This window comes from Miscanthus floridulus, chromosome 2 (assembly GCF_019320115.1).
Source record: "Miscanthus floridulus cultivar M001 chromosome 2, ASM1932011v1, whole genome shotgun sequence".
Taxonomy (NCBI): domain Eukaryota; kingdom Viridiplantae; phylum Streptophyta; class Magnoliopsida; order Poales; family Poaceae; genus Miscanthus; species Miscanthus floridulus.
Window position 1 is genome coordinate 146,540,912 of NC_089581.1, and position 25,047 is coordinate 146,565,958.

The 25,047-nt window shown below is 44.5% G+C and overlaps 2 protein-coding genes and 2 pseudogenes across 2 annotated transcripts; 2 read left to right on the forward strand and 2 right to left on the reverse strand.

The window, feature by feature from the left end:
• Positions 1-2,773: 2,773 nt before the first annotated feature.
• On the forward strand, positions 2,774-8,233 carry LOC136540002 (uncharacterized; annotated as a pseudogene).
• Positions 8,234-11,054: 2,821 nt separating this feature from the next.
• Positions 11,055-12,524, reverse strand: LOC136537232 (tRNA-specific adenosine deaminase TAD2-like; annotated as a pseudogene).
• A 239-nt stretch (positions 12,525-12,763) lies between these two features.
• LOC136540003 (octanoyltransferase LIP2, mitochondrial-like) lies at positions 12,764-13,681 on the forward strand. Its single transcript, XM_066531991.1, has one exon. The coding sequence runs from the start codon at positions 12,764-12,766 to the stop codon at positions 13,496-13,498; it is 735 nt and encodes a 244-aa protein (XP_066388088.1). The 3' UTR covers positions 13,499-13,681.
• Positions 13,682-15,891: 2,210 nt separating this feature from the next.
• On the reverse strand, positions 15,892-17,268 carry LOC136540004 (transcription factor WRKY19-like). The gene is made up of 3 exons (XM_066531992.1): positions 17,084-17,268; positions 16,866-16,970; positions 15,892-16,592 (listed from the first exon to the last, which is right to left on the reverse strand). The coding sequence occupies exons 1-3, from the start codon at positions 17,125-17,127 to the stop codon at positions 16,082-16,084; spliced, it is 660 nt and encodes a 219-aa protein (XP_066388089.1). The 5' UTR covers positions 17,128-17,268; the 3' UTR covers positions 15,892-16,081.
• Between the last annotated feature and the right edge of the window lie 7,779 nt (positions 17,269-25,047).

Here is a 25,047-nt window from a genome sequence, read left to right on the forward strand (position 1 = left end):
ATTAGGAGTTGTTGGAGAATGATTTTTTCTCATCTTGCAAAAAAACCAAAGATTGGGAAGGAAAATAAGGTACCCTTGGAGATGCTCGTCATTTTAGAAAACGTTTGGTAAAAACGGCTTCAATGATAGTTTTAATAATTTTTATTAGATTTATGAGGAGGAACTAGAAAAAATCTTTTTTCTCTCTGATTTCTCTATAAAAAAAAAACCGGCTCCAGCTCCTCAGGACTCCTCGCAAGGAGTCGTTTTTTATATGCTTGTTTGATTGGGCTCCTTAAGCCACAAGAAACCCTAGCCGAAGCTCTAGCAAACAGGACCTAGCACCGAAATTCAAAGCATCTTCTTCGTCAGCAACCTTCTGCACATACTACACTACCGTCGTTGGATCCGCCTCCATACTTCCATTCTTTTTCGCTGCAACAAATGAAATCAAACAGCTTGAAGGAGCTATTATTGGGACATCCTTGTCGTCACCCTCGTCCTCCTCATCACCGGCACCCTGTTACACCGAAAACCCCTGACCCCTCTAGCGATGCTGGATTGCAGCAAAGCTAAAGTCCCAAAACTAAGACCCCTCTAGTGATACTGGATTAGAGCAAAGCAAAGTAACATCCAAAAACGAGGTACATTTTTCTTGTTGGTAAAGAGAACTAGTTTCCGGTGATTTTTTCCTACACTAGAGGAGTTTTTGTCTGGATAATCTTCTAAAAAAAACTCGACCGGTGAGGGAAGAACCGCCCTCACGGCAATGTCATAGGAAGGGACCGTATGACCCCGGTCGAGAAAACCCCCGAACCCTGGCACATGCCCCGAAGGGCCGAGTGAACCGGGACAGATCATTAGGCCGGACACAGTCAAAAGGCGCACCGTAGCCGACGCAGTCACCAGGCTCGCGTGCACAGCGAGGGGATTTTTTTTGGGTGCGAGACCGGAAATTCGCTTCCCGTGGGAATCGAACTCCGGCCGGCAGCCTCCAATCGAGCAAGGCTTGCCACCCGAGCTAGGCTCGGTCGGCTCTGGATAATCTTCTCAACTGCAATAAACAAATGAAATGCAGTCTCTCTCTCCTTAGGTTTGCACTGTTTTCTTTTTTATACCTAGTGGAGTTGCAATCCAAATGTAATTCTTTTTACTGAGAAAATTCATATCCGCTTCTATATTTTAGAATCCCTCCATGCTTGGCCTTAGTTCGTTTCGCTGAAATTTAGTTTAAGCTGATTTGTTGTGAGAGAAAAACATTATTTGTTTCCTAAAAAGTACTGCTAAAGTATTGCAGCAGAACATGGCCCTTATCTATCGCTTAGATAATTCCTATCATGTGAAATTTCTAGATCTAAAGTATCGCATACTTTAGCCGTCATTTATTTAGAAGCTCCTCAGTGAAAGGTAACTACTGCTTACTCCTTCGGTCCTGAAATAAACGCACCTCCACGTTTCAAATTTTTGTCCCACAATTGAAGGTAGGGTCTATAGGGGCCTAAAGCTGCCGTAGCTGCAAGGATCAGCAACGAAATAAAAAAAATGGCCATAGAAACAATGGAGAAGTGACGGGAGTACATGGAAGCCTCTTGACCACTCGTTCGGTCATACCGAGGCCCCTGTGTCCTCCATTTCCCTTGCCCGCATAGCAGGCGCGGGGTCCGCGGGCGAAAGGATGGTGCTGATTTTTACAGAGGCAGGGGGGGCATTTTTGTAATTTTAGACCTAGCATTGGTTTACGTGCTCAATCCTACGTATGCAGATATTACGGAATGGAAGAAGTATATGCAGTCTGTTCGCTTGCTCGTATACGATCGTAGATTATAAACTGGAATAGTATTTTTCTCTCATACCAAACCAGCCAGTAGTAAATAAATCCACGATCATTTACGACGAAACAAATAGGCTGATGATTGGAAAGAAGCTAGTCACACTACTAACATTTTTTCTACCATGAGAACATTTCTTTTCTCTTCATAAAATATTGTTTCTTTTGCTAGAACTTTTAGTTGTTTCCAATTAAAAAGACATGCTATCGCGAAGAGGTAAGCAAAAAATGTTCTAGCTATTAGACAAAAATGTTTGTTCCATAAGAAGTTACACTTAATCGCAACTTTTTAACAAGACATCGAAGTGTCGATACTCTTTATTGGTCCTGGTTGGAGCACCTAGAACATTTCTAGTGAATTCATTTTTTTTTTTGTTAAGCAGAGCGATATCATTGATTCATGGGAACGATTGTTTCATGTTCAACATAAAAACATTTCATGTTCATTTGAAACAAAGATAAAATTGTCTTTAGTTCAGTAGAAAAGTGCTATAGTTTTCTGAGAAAATATTCCAGGTTTATAAAAGTGTCCTTGGTTAAAGTGGAAAGAGCTTATAGCTTCAACAGAAAAAAAAATTTATTCAACCTTAATAAAACATAAAATGTCTCATTTACTTATTTACAATGTACTAATAAATATCAATATTGTTTCTCTTATTTGAAACCAATGTTCCACCAGGAAACTAGCCATTAGCAGCGTCCGATGAATGATGAGGATAAATACGAAATCAAGAAGAATAAAAAAATAGGGGTGAAAAAGAGAAAAAGAAAGAAAGAAGAAAAAAAAGAAATTAAAAAATACGTGAAAAAGGGCCCAGCACGGGTGAGCTTCCCTGGGCCGAACAACGCCGGACTGGGCTGCCGCCGCATGCCCCGCATCCGTCACGGTTCAACTTCGTCCCGCGTGCACGATGTTTCTCTCTCTGCGACGAGCAGACGACTGGGTGGGCCAACGTCTCCGCCGCCGCCACCGCCTACGCCAGGAGTCGAGGCCTTCGTCGGCCTCTTCTCCGGTGGCGAGCACCCACCAGGTATTCCCGCCCCTTCCCTCCTGCTGTGCGAAACCGAGCACCCAAACCCTAACTCTATTTGGCTATTTGATGTCTACTAACTTCGAACCCTTTGCAAAAATTATCGGGTGTACTTGTGTACATCCATTGTCGTCAGCCCCTGCTTTTCAGTCTATGAACTATGATGGCTGTTTAACTGAACCCGAGATTTTCTGCTACAGCAGTGTTAGCCATCCTGGTCCTGGAAAATGAGAAGATTCTTCCCATTCCGCTCGTTCACAAGCAGTGCCGAGAATGGAAAAGCAGCACGGGCGAATGATACCATGAATGAGAACAAAGTTGACGAAGCAAGCACCAGTGGCGCTCATCGATCTCCTGGTGCACGGTCATTCAGATCTAGAAGCCGGCATGGTGCATCAAGGAATGAGGAATCATCCCATCCACAGCTCAGGAGGTCCTTTTCGTTGACATCATCAGCCATGGATCATTCTTTGGATGAACAGATGATGAGATACTCACGCGATATTCTATGTTCTAAGTCCAATGATTCAGACGCGCCTGGTCATTTCGGCAAAGTGGAGTAAGTGGCTAGACTACACATTTTACCTATTACTAGCAGTTCGAATGGTTAGAACTTAACTATCATGGCAATGAATACTACTAGCGACATCACTTAGTCACTCCCTTGGTAAAACAATAATAATTATGATGAGAAAACACCATCGATTAGTTTTCTAGAGTTACGTTTTACAGTCAGACGTTCATAATAGTCTGCTACGATATCATTCAATTTGGCCACATGCATGAATCACATTGTAGCAGAACTATTGTTTTTGGTGCATATTCATCTTGTACGTCTACAAATGTTGCTAATGTAAGTTACTAAGAGACTTACTCTTCATGAGAATTTAATTTATTTAGTTTTCAGTTCATAATTAGCTCTACATCTTATTTTCTATTCTTTGTTGCACGTAATCTGCAGTAACATTCAGCTTGTTCTTTTAATTTAATTTATGTGTTCCATGACATTGTTGTTAGAAAATCACCTTTGGACCCATGTAATCTGCAGTAACATTCAGGTTGTTCTTTGAAATTAGTTTCCATAGAGTACATGGATGATATTCTTTTTATCATGCCTGAAAATATTACTAACAAAGGTTATCCGCAGGAACTACACGTGTTCACCAGGAAGACACCACAGTAGAAGATAATACATGGTAAAGGTCTCAAATTCACATGGATTCCAGGAAACTGACTCATCCCATTCAAGTTGCCACTCATGCTCAACAGGACACTCTCCTGTTAGTTCTCCTGTTGCATTAAAATGCAGGCCTGCTAAGTTGACCAATTTCGTGAATAAGAATGAGGTACTGGATCTGTATATTGATGGTGAGCAAGAAGTTGCCAGATTAAATGAGAAGCAGAACCAGAAATTCCCCGTCAGATCTACAGCTCCTTATTTGGGACGGGAACGGCCACCACGGCCACCTTCCACAGCACCATCTTCACCAAAAGTGTGCAAAGAGATCATTGAGAACCCCTCTAACATTGATACCGATGACATCTGGCATTCCCATCTTGCTTATGAGGGAACAAAGGGTGCCTTCAAGGTTGCATCTGTATGTCATGAAGGTGGACATGATGCAAGATGTCTTGAAGCATCTTCTTAGTATCTTTCAAATTTTGAAGACTGCAGATCACAGAGTATGACTTCTGTGGATGACATCTATGAGGACTTCCAAGATGTACGGCCTCCATCTCCATTTTTCTACAGCACTTCAAAGGATCCTATTTCCAGTGCTACCTCAAGATACTTCACTGCCGACATTTGTTGTTATGATCAGTCTCATACAACAACAACAACAAAGCCTTTAAGTCCCAAACAAGTTGGGGTAGGCTAGAGTTGAAACCCAGCAGAAGCCATCAAGGTTCAGGCACGTGAATAGCTGTCTTCCAAGCACTCCTATCTAAGGCTAAGTCTTTGGGTATATTCCATCCTTTCAAGTCTCCTTTTATTGTCTCTACCCAAGTCAACTTCGGTCTTCCTCTGCCTCTCTTCACGTTACTATCTTGGCTTATTATTCCACTACGCACCGGTGCCTCTGGAGGTCTCCGTTGGACATGTCCAAACCATCTCAACCGGTGTTGGACAAGCTTTTCTTCAATTGGTGCTACCCCTAATTTATCACGTATATCATCGTTCCGAACTCGATCCCTTCTTGTATGACCGCAAATCCAACGCAACATACGCATTTCCGCGACACTTATCAGATGAACATGTCGTCTTTTCGTAGGCCAACATTCTGCACCATACAACATAGCAGGTCTAATCGCCGTCCTATAAAACTTGCCTTTTAGCTTCTGTGGTACCCTTTTGTCACATAGGACACCAGATGTTTGCCGCCACTTCAGCCACCCTGCTTTGATTCTATGGCTAACATCTTCATCAATATCTCCGTCTCTCTGTAGCATTGATCCTAAATATCGAAAGGTATCATTCCTAGGCACTACTTGACCTTCCAAACAAATATCTTCCTCCTCCCGAATAGTAGTGCCGAAGTCACATCTCATATACTCAGTTTTAGTTCTACTGAGTCTAAAACCTTTAGACTCCAAAGTCTCCCGCCATAACTCCAGTTTCTGATTCACTCCAGTTTGGCTTTCATCAACTAGCACTACATCGTCCGCGAAAAGCATACACCAAGGGATGTCCCCTTGTATGTCCCTTGTGACCTCATCCATCACCAAGGCAAACAAATAAGGGCTCAAAGCTGACCCTTGATGTAGTCCTATCCTAATTGGGAAGTCATCCGCGTCTCCATCACTTGTTCGAATTCTAGTCATAACATTGTTGTACATGTCCTTAATGAGCCCGACGTACTTCGTTGGGACTTTATGTTTGTTCAAAGCCTACCACATAACATTCCTTGATATTTTACCATAAGCCTTCTCCAAGTCAATAAAAACCATATGTAGGTCCTTCTTTTTCTCCCTATACCGCTCCATAACTTGTCTTATTAAGAAAATGGCTTCCATGGTTGACCTTTCCATGATTAGTCTCATAGTGTTCATGATTTCAACTTGGAACAGGACAGTGATGAAAAGTTGCTTCAAAGAGCTAAAGAAGTTGATGCATGCCTTATGGTTCCCCTTGTAGAAAACAGTAAGTTTAATGCGCTCAGGGATAAGAGGTCAAATTCAACTGAAATCTGGCAATTCATTGAGGGTCTGATTGAAGATAGAAAAAAATTGGCAGCTGAAGTATCTTCACAGATTAAGGCACGCCTTACAGAAAGATTTGCAGCCAAAGAACAATATAAGAGATCCAAGTTAGAATTAGAAACCAGAACTAGAAGGCTGGAGAAGGAGAAGATCGATCTACAAAGTAACTTGGAAAGGGAATTGGATAGAAGGTCAAATGATTGTTCAGTCAAACTGGAGAGGTTTCAATCTGAAGAACAAAGACTACAGGAAAGGGTAAGAGAGCTTGCAGAGCAGAATGTGTCATTTCAGAGAGAAATTACTTTGCTTGAATCATACAAAGTTGATGCTACTAGTAGGATTAAAAGTCTAGAGCTGCAAAACAAGCATCTGAACAATGAGTTGCAGGAAGTAAAAGGTGATCTTGACAATCTTCATAGCTCCTCAGCAGAATTGCAAGATAACCTTACTATAGCTATAGAGGAAAGGGACAGGATCCGAGAATCTCTGAAAGACAAAGAGGAGGACAAAAAGGTGTTACACAAAATAATTGCAAGATTACAAAGGACGTATAACGAACAGGAGAAAACAATTACTAGCCTAAGAAAAGGATTTGGTGCTGAAACAGAAATGAGAGCTACTGGAAATAGTGACATAATAAACAGGATGCAGATGGAACTTCTCAGACTTACCAGAGCTGAGCAAAATCTGAGAGGAGAAATTCAATCCTGTACCCTTGAGATGGAGTCTCTTAGGCAAGAGAATGTAGCGATTTTCAATCGTCTACAAAGGAGTGAGGATGGAGCGAATTTTTCCAGAGTTCGTCTTGGCCAGGAGCTTCAGGCTAGAGTGGAGAGTTTGCAGACACAATGTTTATCATTACTTGACGATTCTAGCCAACTTTGTGCCATGTTGTTGGAATTGATCAAATCAAAGAAGAGTGAGAACAGCAGTGATGTTGGTGCATTAGTAGCCATCGAGTACACTCTGAAGTACCAAAGCATGATAGGAGGAATTGAGAATGTAAAACAGAGTCTGCGTATGATCAAGTCTCTGTTGACTGAGAAGCAAAACGAAGAAGAGATTGAACAGAGAGCTGAAGGTTATCTTTCAGGACAAGAGAAGTTATTCAGGGTATGACCTATCTTTTGGTTTCTTATGTTTAGGAATAACTTAAATCTTTAAATGTTGTTAGTAGTATTATGAGTTCCATTTAGATAACATGACATTTTTCGAGAAAAAAAAAATTAGATAACATGACAGACATTTTCTTGTAACTCATTGTGAAATAATTCTAGTGTAGTACTATCTGTTTTGTAGAATATGAAAATACATTTTCTTAGCATAGAAGTTGCTGGAATAATATAGTAGCTTGGGTAATTCAAGCCAAAAGCCAGCATCAGAAGCTAAATCAATCCACATTTTTTGTATTTTTCTTTTGTGCAGGATGACATTGAAATTAAGCTGAGAGAAGAAGCTATGATCAGCAGGGTTCTAAAGGAGAAACTTCTGTCCAAGGAATTAGACATTGAACAATTGCAGTCAGATCTAGCAGCTTCAGTCAGGGTCCAAGAGGTTCTGCAAAATGAGATCCAGAGAGTTCAAGATGAACTGTGTTGCCTCACACACAAGTACAAGCGTTTGGAAGTTCAGGTGACCCGAAAACCCTGATTCCTGAAAAGCTATTTTTCATATTTTCCCTTGTCAAATCGATTTTAGTTTCTTACTTCCTAAAATCTGTTGTTTCTGTCTTGATGCATTATCCTTCTAAAGGTGAACCATTAGATGTTGCCACCTATATTTTTCTACTTGTTTCTGATGATATTACACCTGCACATGACTCCATTGTCATATTTGGTTTCAATTTCGTACATTGCAGGGTTTGAAGAAAGACGAGATAATTAACCAGGTTGAGCAGGATTACCAAGAATCTGCAAAGGAACTGACTGCTCTTCGCTGCATGCTAAAAACAGTAAGCGATGAAAGGGATGTCTCGTGGCAGGAATCTAAGCAGATGAGAAGAACTGCCAGTGGCTTGCAAAATGAAGTTGCTTCGTTAAAGCAGAAGATTAGAGCACTTGATGAAGATTCACAGCTTAAGGAGAGTGAGATACTGCTTCGAGAGGGTGAGATTTCAATATTGCTTGACGGTAGCGACGAGCCATTTAACATCATCAGCAGCCCTCGATCGATGAGGCAGTTCGGCATGGAGTAAATAAATCTGCATAGAACAAATAGCAGAACTCGATTCTGAAGTAGACGATGTTTTTGCCTTTGTGAACAACAATAGTAGCTTGCATGGCTCTTTAAAGCAACTCCAAGAGACTTTATATCCTTCCTAATTTCTATGAATCAAGATTTTGGTGAAAAATACACATCCTATTCAATTTTGGTGAAAAATAAACTCCAACACTCCGCCACGACGAGGGTGGTAGCCACGGCGGGTATGCCTGCTGGCGTCGAGGGTGTAGCGCGCGTCACGATGAAGACCGAGATGTTCATGCACCAGGACCGCGGCGTGCGGCCAGCCGCCTTGCTGCGCCTGGTGGACTGATACGTCCCTGTTGGGTGCTCTGAGGGCGCGCGCTGGCTGGCGTCGAGCTCGCGTCGTCGGGACAGTGAGCTCTTGGCCTGTTGTGCCGCCACAAGCTCGAGTAGTGTGCGAATCTCGCAATGAGCCCGACGATCCTCGGGTGTCGCGGGCCCCGGAAGTCCCCGGAGCAAGGCCGCCGCAACAACGATGTTCTGGCTTGCCCTGGTGAAGTGTGGGAGGGCTTCGTCGTCCTCGATGATCCTCCGGTTCACGTCGCGGGCCACGACGCACGCACGCCCACCGTCTCCGTGGCGTTCGATCTCTCGTTCGAGCTCCGCGCGTTCCTGCTCGAGCTGGAGTCGTGCTTCTTCGAGCTCTTAGTGCCGGGCCTTCAGCTGCTCTACCTGCAGGAGAGGTGGGGCCCCTGCATCCCCCTCGACCTCATCGTCGAAGACGTTCGTTGGGATAGCCTTTCCCTCGTGGATGCTTTCAACGTACCCCTCGGGGGTACCTGCCATAAACATTCACGAGATGGGTGATGGCCCCCCTGCTGGAGTTAGAGTTGGAGGATGACTCCTATTCTCCTGCGAGGAGGTCATGGAAAGATTCCACGACATAGTCGATCATCCCCACGAACTCGTCGTTCGTGGGGAATGGAGGCGTGTGTTGCGCCACAAGGTGGCTAACGGTCTCGGCGGCATTGCGTAGACCGAATGGGAGCGCTGTCGAGGCACTCCGGATGAGGTATTCCGGGGAAAGCGGCTCTCCTCCGATAAGCAGCGTCATGACATTAGCGAACGAGAAGGTGAGGCAGCCTAAGTCCTCCCGGGACGGTCAGGGTCCTAGGAAGGAACCGAGTTGGCGTTCTAGCCTCCCGTAATCGAAGCCGAGGATCTGGTCGCTCCCGGGGGCGCGGGCCTCTGGTGCATGCAGCCGCAGCTCCTCAAGCGCCTCGGCGATCGCGTCAAGGCCGACGGAGTGGAGAGGTTGGACAGTGACGGGAGCCTGCACCAACTCTCCCCTCGTCGTGACGATGAAGTCCAGGTTCCCGAAGCGCACATGTGCGGCCGGGACCCAGCTGATACCGTGACTAGCCATTCGAGGCCTGATGTGGACGTCGAGACGCGCAAAAAGCCCCTACCTAACGCGTCAACTGTCGGTGTTTCGAGTTACCAACTAGTAAATTTCTAGTATTACGCGTCTAGCTTGGATGGTGCGCTTAGAGGACACGAGGTTTATACTGGTTCGGGCAGAAAGCCCCTACGTCTAGTTCGTCGCTGCTGCTCGTGTTACTAGCACTGAAAGTTTGTAGCAGGGGTTACAAACGAGCGAGAGAGGGACATGTCCTAAGTCTCTTATGTGCGTGTGCTCCTAAGGCGTGTTAGGACGTGTGTTTTGATATCTACAGCCGTGTAGAGTGGTGAACCGCCATCCTCTCTCCTAGGGCGTCCTGCTTCCCATTTTATAGACGAAGGGGAAGAGCAGGTTACACAGAGAGAAAGAGGGAGAAGAGCCAAGGAGAGGAAGGCTTCCAGGACCGCCGGGCCTTTCTTCTCCTTTATGCGGGTCCCACCGACACTGCAGATGGTGACAGGGACGGCTTCACGCCGGGCGCCTGTTCGCCGCTGATGCCACGCCCCGGCGTTGTCAGTGGGTCATGACGTCCCATTCCGTCCCGGCGGGCGACGCGACGAACCAGCATGCTGGTCAGCGGCCGTACAGGGAGTAGGCGGCATAGTGACCACGCATCCGTCACTATTGGTGATGTGAGTTCCCTGGAGTAACATGTTACGGGCATGGGTCATATTGAGATGTGCCCGCTCCCTGCACAATGCCAGAAGTTTGACCTTGGGTTGTACTTTTTGGCCCGTAGTGGTTGGCGGCGGTACGGGCTTCCGTCAGGAGCCTGCGCACCTGGGGGTCGGGCGAGGCGGAGCCTGCGCACCTGGGGGTCGTTTGGAGCTGTAGTCGCGCTCTTGACTGCTCGGATGAATCAATGTTGATGACCATTAGCTTATCCTCTTCAGGTACCTAGTATTAGCAGTGTTCGCCTATACGGCCGTGTAGACCGATTACTCGGCGTGTAATCGCTACTCGGTAGCCGAACGTGCAGTTTAGGCCATAAACGGTAGGTTACATGGAATCACCGTGTAAACGGTAAAAAACGGTCGTGTAATCGGTCTACACGGCCGTGTAGACAAACACTGGGTAATATTTTGAAAATAATTTATCTATATTATTTTCAAAATATTACAAATGTTTATGATGTGTAATAAGTACCATTAGATTAGTTGTGGAATATACTTTCATAATAAAATTATTTGAATATACAAATATTATCTATGTTATAGGAATATATACACAGGTTATTATAGTTATTTTTACGAATAAAGTAAAAACGAGTAATCCGTGTAAAACCGTGTACACGCCGTATACACGGTCTAAACGCTACACGAGACCTCGCCGACTGTCTACCGTTTACCGTTTAGGAAAACATTGAGTATTAGTCCCCGACACACCTAAAAAGAGCTACCGCTTCTTCAGCCATGATCCCTCAGGTGCATTTGAAACCTTTTGGTTTAGGGGCTTGGCTCCTAACAAACAAACATACTAAGGTAATGTTTGTAGGTACAATTTGTTAGCGCCTAAAACTATGTATCACAAGCATGAAAACAGAAACACCAAGCAGGTCCAACTTTGCAGAAATCATGACAGCGCATGCAACATACTAAGGCCTTGTTTAGTTCTCAAAAATTTTTGCGCAGCACTCGTCACATCGAATCTTGCGGCACATGTATGAAGTACTAAATATAGACGAAAAAAAAAACTAATTGCACAGTTGGGTAAGAAATCGCAAGACGAAACTTTCGAACCTAATTAGTCTATAATTAGACACTAATTGCCAAATACAAACAAACGCGCTACGGTACCCAAAACCAAAATTTTTTGGCTTCTAAACGGGGCCTAAGTGCCAGCACGAATAAGCAATCATTTTGACAAGATGTTTCGTATTGCATTCCACTTACCCTGATAAATCATCTGACAAAGAAGTAGCACCCTTATGCAATGACATGATTGATCCACATCCTCCAAATTTGTCATTGGGACAACCAAAGTATCAGCCTGTTCGTTCCGGCTTATTCGCTCGTATCTGGCTTATAATTCACGACTTAAACAGTATTTTTTCTAACACCAAACCAGTCAGCAGTACTTTCAGCCATGGCTTATAAGCCCATTCAACCGAAACGAACATGTTGTATACTTCTCTTATTCCTAGCCAAGCACAACATGTGAAAATCAGAAATTCCTATAAAAATAAACAGTTTAACAGGAGAGCATAGACAATAAAAAATTCAGACCAATTATCGATAATGCTGTTGCACACATTATACAGGGCTCACACGTGAGATAAAGGTCGCATCCTGCAAATTTCTCCGCGACCTGTGGCTGATCAAGACCCATGCTTTGCCACTGCCGAAGCAGGATATCAATAGCTTCCATCTCAGCATGTCTTGCAGCCTTGCAACATGGAAAGTCACAACATAACGACATGAATTGGCCAAACGAACACACGAAAGAAACATCTTAAAGCCGACATCTACAGGCTCTAGTAAAAAAAGAAAAGAAAACATAGCCCACATCTCGGGTTTCCCGTCCTCCACAATCACACACCTAACATGAGCGAGGGCCTCGAGGTTATCTAGCGCAAACTTTGCCTACACAAAACAATCAGCCGAAGGTAAAATCATACACGCTCCAGTTGCAAAGCGAGCAGGATTAGCAGCCGTACCTGCTCGAGTGCTAGCTCCATAAAAGCCGCCGCCATCCTCCGGACCAGGGAGCGAGGAACCGAATTTCTACGCCAAGCAAGCACAAGGAAGTGACCGCACGGGTCGGCTGGCGTCAGGGCGCAGCCGCGCAGGGTGCTGGAGCAGACGAGCTGGACGGCGCGCGGCAATTCGGGGGCACGCATGGCCGCGGCGCGTCGAGTTAGGGGCGTCTCCGCGGCGGCGGCCGTCGCTCGGGCGTTGCTGGAGAGCGTCTCCGCGGCGGCGCTGGACTATACCCTCTGGGCCCTTTTCTAGCTTGGGTGGGTTGGGTCACTTTTCGGCGTCTCATAAGCCCGTGGGCCGTGCCCATCCCCTTCGCCTCCCTCCTCTCTGTCTCTGCTCATCCCAGACCGTCTCTCTTCCCCTACCGGCCGCGAGGGAGATGAGCGGTGGCGCGCGGAGGGTCCTGGAGGCGTGGAGGCTCGGCGTGGTGAAGTACGGCGAAGCGATCCAGCTCCAGGAGCGTCTCGTCGCGGACCGCAAGGCCGGCCGCGTCGGCGACCTCGTTCTGTCGCTGCAGCACCCGCCGACCTACACCCTGGGCAAGCGGCGCGAGAAGGCGGAGCGGAACCTGCTCGCGCCGGAGGCCGAGCTGCGCGCGCTGGGCGCCGAGCTCCACCGCACGGAGCGGGGCGGCGACGTCACGTTCCACGGGCCGCGGCAGGCCGTGCTGTACCCTGTCCTCTCGCTCCGCGCCCTGGGGCTCGGCGCGCGGAGGTACGTCGAGGGGCTCGAGTCCGCGATGATCCAGGTGGCGGCGCTCCACGGCGTCTCCGCGAGGCCCGGGGACCCCGGCGAGACCGGGGTGTGGGTTGGGGACCGCAAGATCGGCGCCATCGGGGTCAGGATCTCATCCGGGTTCACGTGGCACGGCCTGGCATTCAACATCGACCCCGACCTGGGGTACTTCGAGCACATCGTGCCATGCGGCATCGCCGGCAAGGGGGTGACGTCGCTGCGGCGGGAGGTGGGGGACGGAGTGGAGCTCCCGGCCGACGGGGTCATCCACGACCAGCTCGTGCGGTGCTTGGCGACAATTTTGGGTTTTACCGATGTGGAATTCAAGGATGATTGTGAGCGTGGAGACCTTATTGGAGCTGCAGTTACGCAATCCTGACGCGTGGTTCAGTTTGCGTTCTTTAGAACGTCCTGGGATCAAAATTTGGAATGTCTTTTTTCAATCTGATACATCCTGTGATCAAATTTTGGAGCACAGCTTGACAGGGCACAATTCTGTCTGTACTTGCCTACTTATGGCTCGTTTAGTTTCTTCGTCTAAAGTTTACTCCCTATCTTATTAAATGTTTGAACACATTTATAGAGTATTAAATATAGACTAAAAAATAACTAATTACATAGTTTATAACTAAGTTGCGAGACGAATCTTTTAAGTCTAATTAGTCTCTGATTTGACAATGTGGTGCTACAGTAACACATGCTAATGATGGGTTAATTATGCTTAATAAATTCGTCTTGTGGATTACTGATGGATTCTGTAATTTATTTTTTTTATTAGTATCCAAACACCCTATACAATATCTCCATATGACACTCGACGTGACATCTCAAACTTTATCCCTGAATTTAAACCAGGCCTCAGTGTAAGGACAACAGTAACACTTGCGTTGGTACATTGTTTTTCGAATTTGATTGGTTGCAAAAGCGCTGAATCGTCAGTGGATGCTGTTGATGCTGTGATTCTCTTCAGTTCTCTGTTTTTTCCCTTGAAGTAGTAAACATTTAAAGGTGGCGGCAACGAAGCCCTTGCAAAAAATTAGCTCACGACGATGATCTACGATTTGCTGCTCAGGGTTATTTGGAATGTCGGAATTTTTTTCTATTTATGTGTTTTTTCTGTGAATTTAGAGTGTGAGTTTTCAAAATGAAAAATTACTGGAGAAGTTACGATGGGCGGTAATAATTCATTCATCTTTCATTAAGATCATAATTTCCACTCAATTCTTACCCCTCCTCATGAAAGTGATTACTGAGAGTTGGCTCTCTAGACTTCCATTTCTCTTCCCACCAAAACTCACTCCCACGAAAAATACAAAAGATTTATATACTTCTATCTCGAAACTCCCATTTCCCCTTTGAATTACCCCAACCAAACATGTTGGAGTGGTTTTAGAATGCCTTGAAAAATGAACCCGAGTTCAACTCATATGTATCTTTGCTATATTTTCCTATCTAACTACTTCCTCCTATCACAAATAGAGGCCTATCAAGGGGCTTTTTTTTTGAGGAAATATCTAGGGGCTATTTGAACTCACGAATAGAAAAAAAAACGTAGAATAGAATGTGCACTACAAGATCGAACATTTGGATGGAGAGTACGAAAAAAATATAGGAATTCAATAAGAGAGGATAACACAAAAGAAACTTTCCATGAGGTTTAACATATTGGTAGGATTCCTCCAAAATCCTTATAAAACAAGGCATTCCATAAGAATTTCATAGAATTTTAGAACCCAATCTATTGTTGCATAGGGATTCTTAGAAAATTTTCCAATAATATTCGAATTGCCTAGAATTCCATCATTTTTCTTTTGTTCCAATGGGCCTGACCTTGCCTATGTCAAAGTATATATTACAAGAATGTGTTCATATGTATGGTCAACCAATAACTTGTATAAAACTTTAGATGGTGCTGGTTAAAATAAAAAAAATGTTTGACTTTACGTTCTATTTGGTGGTGCTTCATCAACTCTAGAAATATATGTATTATTAGATGCGTAGTTAGAGGTATTACGCATTAGACACAAGTACGTAGTTAGAGGTATAAACAAAACATTTTGAAGTTATAGGTACGGTGTAAATTTAAACAAAACATTTCGTCTGAAGTTCAGACTAAATTTAAATATTCAAATTATTTTAGTTTAATCTACGAACTACAGATATGAGAGGAGGCTCTTAATTATTTTGTTTGAAGTCTCGGTGGAGCTGTGTCCATGCTACTTAGGGCTTTAGTTGGCGAAATTTTTGGAGAAATGATATTGTAGCACTTTCGATGTTATTTAGTAATTAGTGTTCAATCATAGTCTAATTAGACTTAAAAGATTCGTCTCATAAATTTCGTCTAAACTGTATAATTAGTTTTATTTTTTATTTATATTTAATGCTTTATTATGCGTCTAAATATTCGATGTGACGAAGAATCTTGAAAAATTTTAGGAACTAAACACTACCTTAGTTCTTGTCCACGTTACTCACGCTGAATTGTTGTTTGGAGGAAGAGACAATTGTGCCGGACTGCTCTTGCTTGTCCTTTTTTTACATACAGACACTCTGCATCATCCTCTTTGCCAAAAAAAGAAATGGGGGGCCTACTTCGTCTTTGTCTAATTTTGCTTCAAGTTTCACCTTGTGTTCAGATTTTAATCGCCCTCTGATTGCCTTGCATAACCCGGGAGTTTCATAGGAACATTAATTTATTTTCGCTCTATTTCTATATATATAAATAATATCCTGAATATTAGAATATACGTTAATCAACAGTCACAGCTTGCATACATGAACTGTTGGATTGAAATTAGCAGTGGTATTTCGATTTGTAACCAAGAAAACAAAAGTAACATGCGAATCTCTAGTAAGCTTCGGCATGTAACAAAGGAACAAAAAGAAGAAGAAGATAAAAGAAGAAGACATCTGTATCATATTAGTTTGTCGAAGTAAAATCAATTGCCTTCCACTGATCAATTTACAAAAAATGGAAGAACCTGATAGACCCAAATCTGCCTGCATCTACCACCTCTTCCGGCACGGCGCCGGCGGCACCCGAGAAGGCGTCGTGGCACTCGGTGCTGCAGGACGCCGTCTTCTGCTCCACGGCGCCGGCGCCGGCGCCCCACGGGTACGTCTCGGACCGCCGCAGCGCCAGCACGGGCGGGTTACTGATCTCCGGCGGCGTGCCTCGCCGCGCCGCCGCCGCGCTGGAAGAGGGCGAGCCGCCGCCGCTGGCATTGGTGGCCGCGGCCGGCGGTTCTTGCGGCGGCGCCCCGGACGAGGAGTCAAAGCAGATGGAGACGGCCTTCCCGGACGAGGTCTGCAACTGGAACTCGGAGGGGGAGAGCGGGAGGAAGGCGCTGTTGCACGAGTGCTCGTTGTAGTAGGTGACCGCGTACAATGGAGGGTCGCTGTGGTCCTTCTGCTGCACCTGCTTCGTGGCCGGGCAGTTCATGTTGTCCTTGTACGTGCATCTATAGTAATACCTGCAGCGGAGACAGGAAGAACCTGTGTGTGAGCGAGTGGAATGAACATTTGCTGAAATTTGGCCCGCCGATTTGGATGCGGAGAATGGGATGAAACAAACGGCAAAGTCAAAGGAGGTTGGCTAATAATACTACAAAGGCGGATTCTTTGCTGGCGAAGATAGATTTCTCAGAAGACGCGCAGGCAGATGCAGAATCCCTTTCCCCCCACGGTAAATAAAGTAAAACAAACGAGGAAAGAAACAGAACAAGTAAAATCCGGGCGGACCGGACCTGGGGAAGTTGGTGTTGTTGATCTTCTTCTCGCCGTACTTCCTCCATTGGTGGCCATCGTTGTGCGGCGCGAAGGTGTCCACCTTCCTCATCCGCTTCTCCTTCCTGCCAAGATTTTTTCCCCCAAAAACAAAGAGAAAATGAAATCAGGCGGCGCCCTCCAAATTGAACCGCGCTGGGGCGAAGATCACAGGCGAAACCCAGCCGCAGCTAGTTACCTCGAATTGATGTGCGAGTGATGCGAACTCGGCGCCGGAGACATTGGTTGGTTCCGGTGGAGGAAGGAACCAAGAAATGCAGGGACGGGACCGACCGGAGGAGAGGGGTGAGGAAGAAGACGCGGGCAGCCGGGCAGCCGTGGGAGCAGACAGCAGGTTGCAGGCCAGAAGCGCTTTTAATTCGGAAGCGTACTTGACCAGACACCACAGCACACCAGGGCAAGCAGAGGAGGAGCAGCCCTTTTAAGCTTACGAATCACGGCACATCACAAAGAAAGAGAGAGAAGGGACGGGACGGGAGAGAACTCCATAATAATGGAGACCTCGCGGCGAAGATTATCTTGGCCTCCGGGCGTATCGCTGTCACGTGCCCCCGCTCACCGACGGCCCGGAGGAGGGGGCGACCTGAGAAATTTCTGCGCGCCTTCTTCTGAGGCCCCCCCAGCTCAACACCGCCGGAGCCGGAGGTGCGCACAAGTGGCCTCCAATGATGTGTCACGCGTATTTGTTTATTGCTTAAGCACTGTCATTGATATCACAGTCACAACTTGGGTTAAAAATTAATCCCAAGCTGATCGACTATTTTTATCTAAAATATACTGTACTCTCTTCGGCGAGACCGGTTCAAAATCTTGTTTCGGAACGAAAGGCCACGTTCGGCTAATGTATAAGCCGTTTGCGCTGATTTATATGATTGAGAGGGTGTTTGGTTGCTCATTCTAAATTTTAGTTGTTGTCTCATTGGATGTTTGATATATGCATGGAGTATTAAATATAGACTAATTATGAAACTAATTACATAGTTTGTGGCTAATTTGTGAGACGAATCTTTAAAGTCTAATTAGTCCATGATTTGATAATGTTTTTGCTACCGTAAGCATGTGCTAATGACGGATTAATTAGGTTTAAAAATTAGTCTCGTGGAGTAGTGACGTATTATGTAATTTGTTTTTTTATTAGTATCCGAATACCCCCGTACAACATCCTCTCAATACACCTTCTAAATTTTAGTAGCTGGATCCAAATATCAACTGATTTATTGAAAGAGAAAAATACGTAACAATAAACCGGCTCATGAGTTGAGGTGGTATCAAGGATAATAATAAATAAAAAAAGAAAAGAAAAAAGAGGTAGGGCTAGGTAGTGTACCCTACCAGTTGGGCTTGACCTGATTGATGCTTTTCCCTGGCGGAGGGCGACTGGGAGGTGCCTGCTGCCGGCTCGCGCGCGCCTCCCAATAGTCAGTCAGTCCCCCGAAACAAGAGAAACCTACCGCGTCCCGATGGAGGATCGCAATCGCATGCCTGGGTTTTTTTTTAAAGACCTGCACATGCTGCAGGCCAAGTTGGGGCGAGAAGGAATCTCATCTCCCCCCTTTGCCTTTGCGTGCTTTCCGCCGAGTTTTTTTTAGGACCCGGAGCATGGAGGTGAGCTCAGCTGTGATGTTTCCCGCCCCCACTGGGTCTTAGTTAAAAGTAACCCCGGCCCACCGGCGATTGGATCGCCGGACCATCATCTCTCATGCCCGCTGCTGCCAGTTTGAGTATTACGCGTGCAGGTGGAGGCCACCCAATTGGCCGCTGCCGACGCGATAAGTATGGCATTGGCACGCACGGCATCTCTCCTTTGCTTTGGCTGCTCTCTAGTCTAGCGGTTGATTTGGCCGTCGACTCGTGGCGCCGTCCATGACCATGACGCGGTAAAAAAAAATGCAGAGACGTTGGAGGAGCGGTAAAGAAGGACGATGACCGACAGGAAATTCCGAGAGGAACGAACGCGAACGCACATCCATACTACTATTATTCTGTCCGGCGAAAATGACGGCCACGGGATTAATCAATTCGCAAAACCGGATCGGTGCACATGAAACCATAACTCCGGAGGCCAGCAAAGTCAGAAACGCTAAATCAGAGGGGACAGGCTAACAGGCACAAGATGACTTAGTTTATTGAAGACTCTCCGTTTAGCTAGCAAGCACTGCTGAGTTAGACAAGTCCGCATTTGATTATCCGGAGTGGTTAGTCCTGCTCTTCTTCATCTCTGCCCTAACCTTGAGATTTACAAACACTTTGAACACCGGTCCATCTCAAAATAATAAAAAAGAAACCCTAGAGGAAGACGGGCACGCCAGCCCTTTTTTATAACGGGCTCTTGCCCCTCCTAGAACGGGGACGGGTATCGTCTCCTGATTGGCTGGTTGGTAAGAGGGAAGGGGTGCATGCAATCCAGATCTTGGCTTATTCATTGACTTGCATATATGTACGCCGCTTTGAATGCAGAGTGTAGTTGGTTATGGAGTAAATAAACTACGGCGCCGCGGCCCGGTCCCTGATAAAACGGGAGAAAAAAAAGAAGAGAAGTGTGGCCACAATGAACTGCACGATTAACAACTGGGGGTCGAGAGACCCAGGGATAGAAAAAGTGTATGATTGGGCCCTGCCTACGTGTGTCATCCCATCAGCTTATAGAAAAAGTGTATGATTGGGCCCTACCTACGTGTGTCATCCCATCAGCTTACACTGCATGACATAGAGTATGCATTCAGCTGCCGCAAAAACCTTCTCACCACCAAGTTTTGATAATCCACTCTCTTTACGACGACTATTGTGCCATGTCCGTGCGTTGCTACGGAATAACTAATAAATTATACTAAAAATATATAGGTCATACTATAAGATAATAATACTGTAAAAATTAAATATCAACGTTAAAGTTACAGTTAATCCAAAAAGCAAAGTTTGTGAAATTAACAGTCACGAAGAGCGCGATGTCACAGGCTTACAAACTCTACTTTATAGACATTTCCGTGATGCGTCTAAGATAATATTTTATATCGATAGGAAGAAATATCTAATATCCATTTCTTTCGTGCGCCAATAAATCCACGAATAAGTTCCGCCACATCTCCATACCATCCTGTACACAGGCTCGAGTATATATATATGTCAATATTAGTGCCTGTCACATGGGTAATACTGCGTCTCTTGAAAAATCTTCCACAAAAACTTAAAACAAAGTGTTATACTCGCCGTATAAATATGTGTGGCTTTTGGTTTATTCCACGTAGACATATATTATAGAATAAGATATCAACTTAAGTGTATGTGGCAAGATTCACGATTAGCGATATATAGAAATAGTTAAATCGTAGGTATTATTATTGCAAGCTATAGTGACTCTGCGTTAGTTACCCATCTATGTTCTCTGCAATGTTTTCTTCCCGTCTGAATTTTTATTTGAAGACATCCTCATTCCATCCAGGAATATGTACATTCACTACGTCCGTGTACTGCAAGGTAAATCCAAGAGTGTATCTGACATACATCAGCGCGGGTGTGTCTTTACATCAGTCTTCAATAGATCTAGGATCAATCATGATAAGCATCTTCTCCTTCTGATCGAAAACATAAAGTATATACTTTCAAACGTACAGTCATGGTAAAAGAAACTGCAAATATGCTAGTGTTTAGAATAGTATATAGGAAACAAGTAATAAAAGCAGGAGCAAGCGACTTACATATCTGCATTGTCTAAGCTATATTCCATATCCTCACATACATCAATCGCAGCAACCATTTCTTTCTTAGTGTATTTTTTATGGTACTCTGGCATTTTTGTTAAAGCACACATTTTCTGGAAGAGAATGATATCGAGAGTCAGGATTAGTATAACTTGGCCTACTTTATACAACAGGAGAACAACAAATAAGACAATATAATATAGCACGATAAGAATTTTAAAAATGTGCTTACACAGAATCTCAGGTCCATGTGATGCTTCATAATACTATTGTATTATTTCATTGTATTGTACTCTCGAGCTGCCTGAAAACGGACATATAAGTTGAAACGGTTCTCAGAGATGTCTCGATTGCTCATTACCAACTCTTGTAGATTCTTGACACTTAGGGTAATTATGGAGGGATGAAAACATTTAACCCAAGGCTTTCCGCAAAGCCTTAGACACAGATGATGGTTTTCATCATATAAGATAGCACACTATTATTAGTAAATAAAGTAATTAAAATAAGCATGTAGCTTACTTCAACATCGCTTCATCCTGAATTGCCATGACGTAATCACACAGTAACTCAGTCATCTCTTCCTTATTCATTGGCATGTCTTTCATGGCCTCAAATGCCCAAAACTCATCAGGGTCTTGGTTGGCATAGACTTGTGAGGATTTATTCTGAGTTTGCATGTGTTGAGGGGTGCCCGTTTTAACCACTAAGCATTCGGCCTCCTCATAATGTTTTCTCTTTTTCGTGGACACTTGATCAACTATTTTTGGATTCTCTATTATGGCACAGTCACTTGGACTTCCAATATTTTCATCCCTATCGAGATATGGAGCACCCTTTCGTTTGTTTAACTCCGACGATAGCAAGATCGTCGCAAGCTTCAATCTAAATTCTTCCATATCATCCTTCACGATAGTATGAACCTAAATAATTATTAATTAAAAACCCACAGCTAGCGCACACTCATAACTTGTGGTAAGACACATAGTTTACCTGATTGAACTCGTCTAACAAATCGTTCCCAGTCCAATACTCCATAAAGCTTATTAAGAATAAACCGCATAAAAAACTACGTACAACATTAATAGAGGTTCAGGCTCACATTAGATAAAAAATGCAAAGACACATAAAATTCAACTTATATGGCATGCCATTATTTCTGACGTACCCATCTGTTTGTAATAATTTGCCGCGAAAAATCTCTCTAACCGGTCAGGTATCAACCTTAACATCTAGTCATTTGTGCTCTTTCGGACCTGTCTCCTCTAATATAAATTCTATCTGTTTTCGTAATCCAACTCACTATTTGTTCATAGAAGAACGAATCCATCAGCATTTTTAAAATATAAAATATATATAAATAGCTGTGTTAGAAAATAGTCATAAGTTTATTTAGGTCAGCACGTCGTAACATCTCGCCCACAATTTTATTTATTATATGTACGCCGCTTTGAATGCATAGCGTAGTGGGTTATGGAGTACATAAACTACGGCGCCGCGGCCCGATCCCTGATACAACGGGAGAAAAAGAAGCATAGAAGTGTGGCCACAATGAACTACACGATTAACAACTGGGGGCCAAGAGACCCAGGGATAGAAAAAGTGTATGATTGGGCCCTGCCTACGTGTGTCATCCCATCACCTTACACTGCATGACATAGAGTATGCATTCAGCTGCCGCAAAACCTTCTCACCACCGAGTTTTGATAATCCAATCTTTTTATAAGGACAAGGCTATCTCCAATAACATCATCTAAAATACAAGACACATTCGTCTTTTAAATAGTATTACAGGTAAAAGGTTCCGTACTTATTCGACATCTTCTTCAACAACGAGACCTAAAATAGAATCATTTCTGTAAATAGATTTTCAGGAGAGAAGATGTCCATATTTGGGTTGTGCCTCTCAGGCAACCCAAAATAAGGCTTCCGTATAGGTACTCTGTTGGAGACTGATTTTAGATCTCTTGCTACTCATTTTGGATTTGAGTATCTATATGGGTTCCTCATTGAAGACAGTCTAATGGACTCAATATATTGATGTTTTCGTAAACTAAAGGAAATGGTCGGTACATAAAGATATATAATATAATAAATATAAATAGGCGGAATGAAAGATAAGCCAAGTAGGGATTAAAAAAATATTGCGCTGGCACGAGAGGCACTGAAACCTAACATTGGAATCACTTAAAGAAAGCTTGAAATAGCATGCCATGTACTGTACTTATCGCCTATCTGATGGGGAAAAAAATATAATATTGCCGAAGACGACGGACCGATAGTAACAAGTTTGGTGCCTTGTATATATGCGTGCCAGTAATGATGCTCGTGGAGAAATTGGAATACTGTGCCTGCCGTGCCAAACGTCAAACCACGAAGCAGACGGCCGAGCCTGGACGTGTACGATGGCGCCAAACTCATTCAACGAACCCATAATAGCCTTTGGAAATTAAAATGGCCTTTTCCGTTAGAGCCGTGGCCAAATTTTTGTGCCATACTAGTATATAGTATGCATCGCGTCGCCTCCTAGTCTTTGCTTATCTGAAAAGCACCTTTTGATTCATTAGTCTTTGTTAAAACTGACCTCGCCCGCTTGTGCAGCTGTGCTACGGTCAGAATAAACGCCATTAGGTGTGGATCGAGGTGGCGCAGTCAGGTCGACTGCTTATAAGCGGTCTGTTCGCTGGTTGGTTTCTGGGCTGGTTTGAGCTGGCTGGTGCTGATTTATTATGAGAGGAAAACACTGTTAGCTGGCTGGTTTGGGCTGGCTGAAACCAACAAGCGAACAGGCCGAAGAAATTTACCCTGCTTAGGCACAGTCTTAGCTTAGCACGGCCATCCGCCAGCGTTTAGCTAGAGCTATGAGCCGACTTATCAGTCATGGTATAATATTTTTTTCTTCCAACAAATCAACCATACAAACTAGCACAAGCGGCTTATAGACCCGCCGATGAGTACACGAGAGAGCAAACTGCAAAAAAAGATGGCATAAAACTTTTCTTCTATCTTTGCTTTGCACGAGAAAAGATATGCTCCTAGTCCAAAACCAACAGCCTGATCGGCTGGGTTTATTGTCTTATAAATGATCATAATTTTTTAATCAGAATAGTATTTTTCTCTCACACTAAATTCTGCGTCGTAAGCAAGAACCGGATTCAAACATTTCTAAAGAGGACCATCGTTGGTCAGAGTGAAATTGGGCGGCAGCAGCCAGCAGCCAGCAGCCTTGAATGTTTCCTGGATCAGTCTCTGGACCTGGGGCATGGAGGGTGGAGGCATACCGCTGTGCCGTTCCTGTTGGCGCCCATAGATGCCAGTTTGCCACGTGGCCGGAAAGCGCTAGACTCAGAGGAAGAGGAATTGCTTTTGCGGTTAGCGGATTAGTTACCCACTAGAAAAATTGAGGCGCGGCAAGCTTGCCCAGTGGAGAGCCAAGACTGTATCGAGTTAACGCTGCGCCAGCTTGAGGTAATCCAGTGGAGAGGTCCAGCTCGATATCCATTAAACATTTTGGCTGAAGGGTTGTTAAAAGTGCTGCTATTACTATTACGTTAAGAAAACATTTGTTTTATTCCATGAGATCGATGTGCTGAGAAAGAGAAATGTTTTCAAGACTTATATTCAGTTTTACCATCATTGAATAAACATTCAGGCTGAGTGATAACGGAAAAGATTATATATAAGTAAGAGCATAAAAGCTTAGAACATTTGTTTCAGAAAATGTGGTCAATATAAGAGTATAAAACAAAAGTGAGCTACTGATTACTAAAGGATGGGATCAACTGAAACCGAAAATGTGCATCACTAATAAAGTGCGGTTTGCTAATGGTCAGATATAACAGCCGCATCTTGAAAAGGTTTCAGATGTTCTAACCTGATATCATCAGAACATTTGTTTCAGAAACTGAGATCATCAGAACATTTGTTCTAACCTCATGTTAGCCTCTAAACAGTAACCTAAATGATATTTGTTTCAGAGAACCTGTTGGAGCTTAAGGATCTGAGGGCGTAGGAGTGCGAGAGGGGAGGCCTCGGCTTGAAACCCCGGCGACGAATTGGCGGCGCCGTGCTCGGCGCTTGGCTGAGAACTCGGCGACAACAGGAAGACGTGAACAGTAACCTCTGGGGGCCCAAGGGGAGATAAACTCAATCTCAGACTAAAAATCTATTACTTCATAATGTTTGGCACTTATACCAACTCAAAAACAAATCTCTCCTGATTCTAAGGGCAAACAAACTCGACTTAACAAACTCCAACCAAAATAGCAATCCTGATAACTTATTCCTACTGAATCAGCTGAAGCCAAACTGGCTCCCACGCCTGGACCCTGGTGATCGCACTCTGGTGCATGCCTCCGCATGACTTGCTCAACCACTCTTCTTGTTACGACGCTGGTACACTTTTCCCACCATAACATCACTCCCTCCTCGACGAATAGCTCGT

Bases quoted from the DNA above. Each gene is read 5' to 3' on its own strand.
- LOC136540003 (XM_066531991.1), top strand. From the start codon at position 12,764: ATGAGCGGTGGCGCGCGGAGGGTCCTGGAGGCGTGGAGGCTCGGCGTG.
- LOC136540004 (XM_066531992.1), bottom strand. From the start codon at position 17,127: ATGTCTCCGGCGCCGAGTTCGCATCACTCGCACATCAATTCGAG. The intron at 16,971-17,083 runs GTAACTAGCTGC...AAATCTTGGCAG, and splicing joins CACTCGCACATCAATTCGAG to GAAGGAGAAGCGGATGAGGA. The intron at 16,593-16,865 runs GTCCGGTCCGCC...TCTCCGCTGCAG, and splicing joins AACAACACCAACTTCCCCAG to GTATTACTATAGATGCACGT.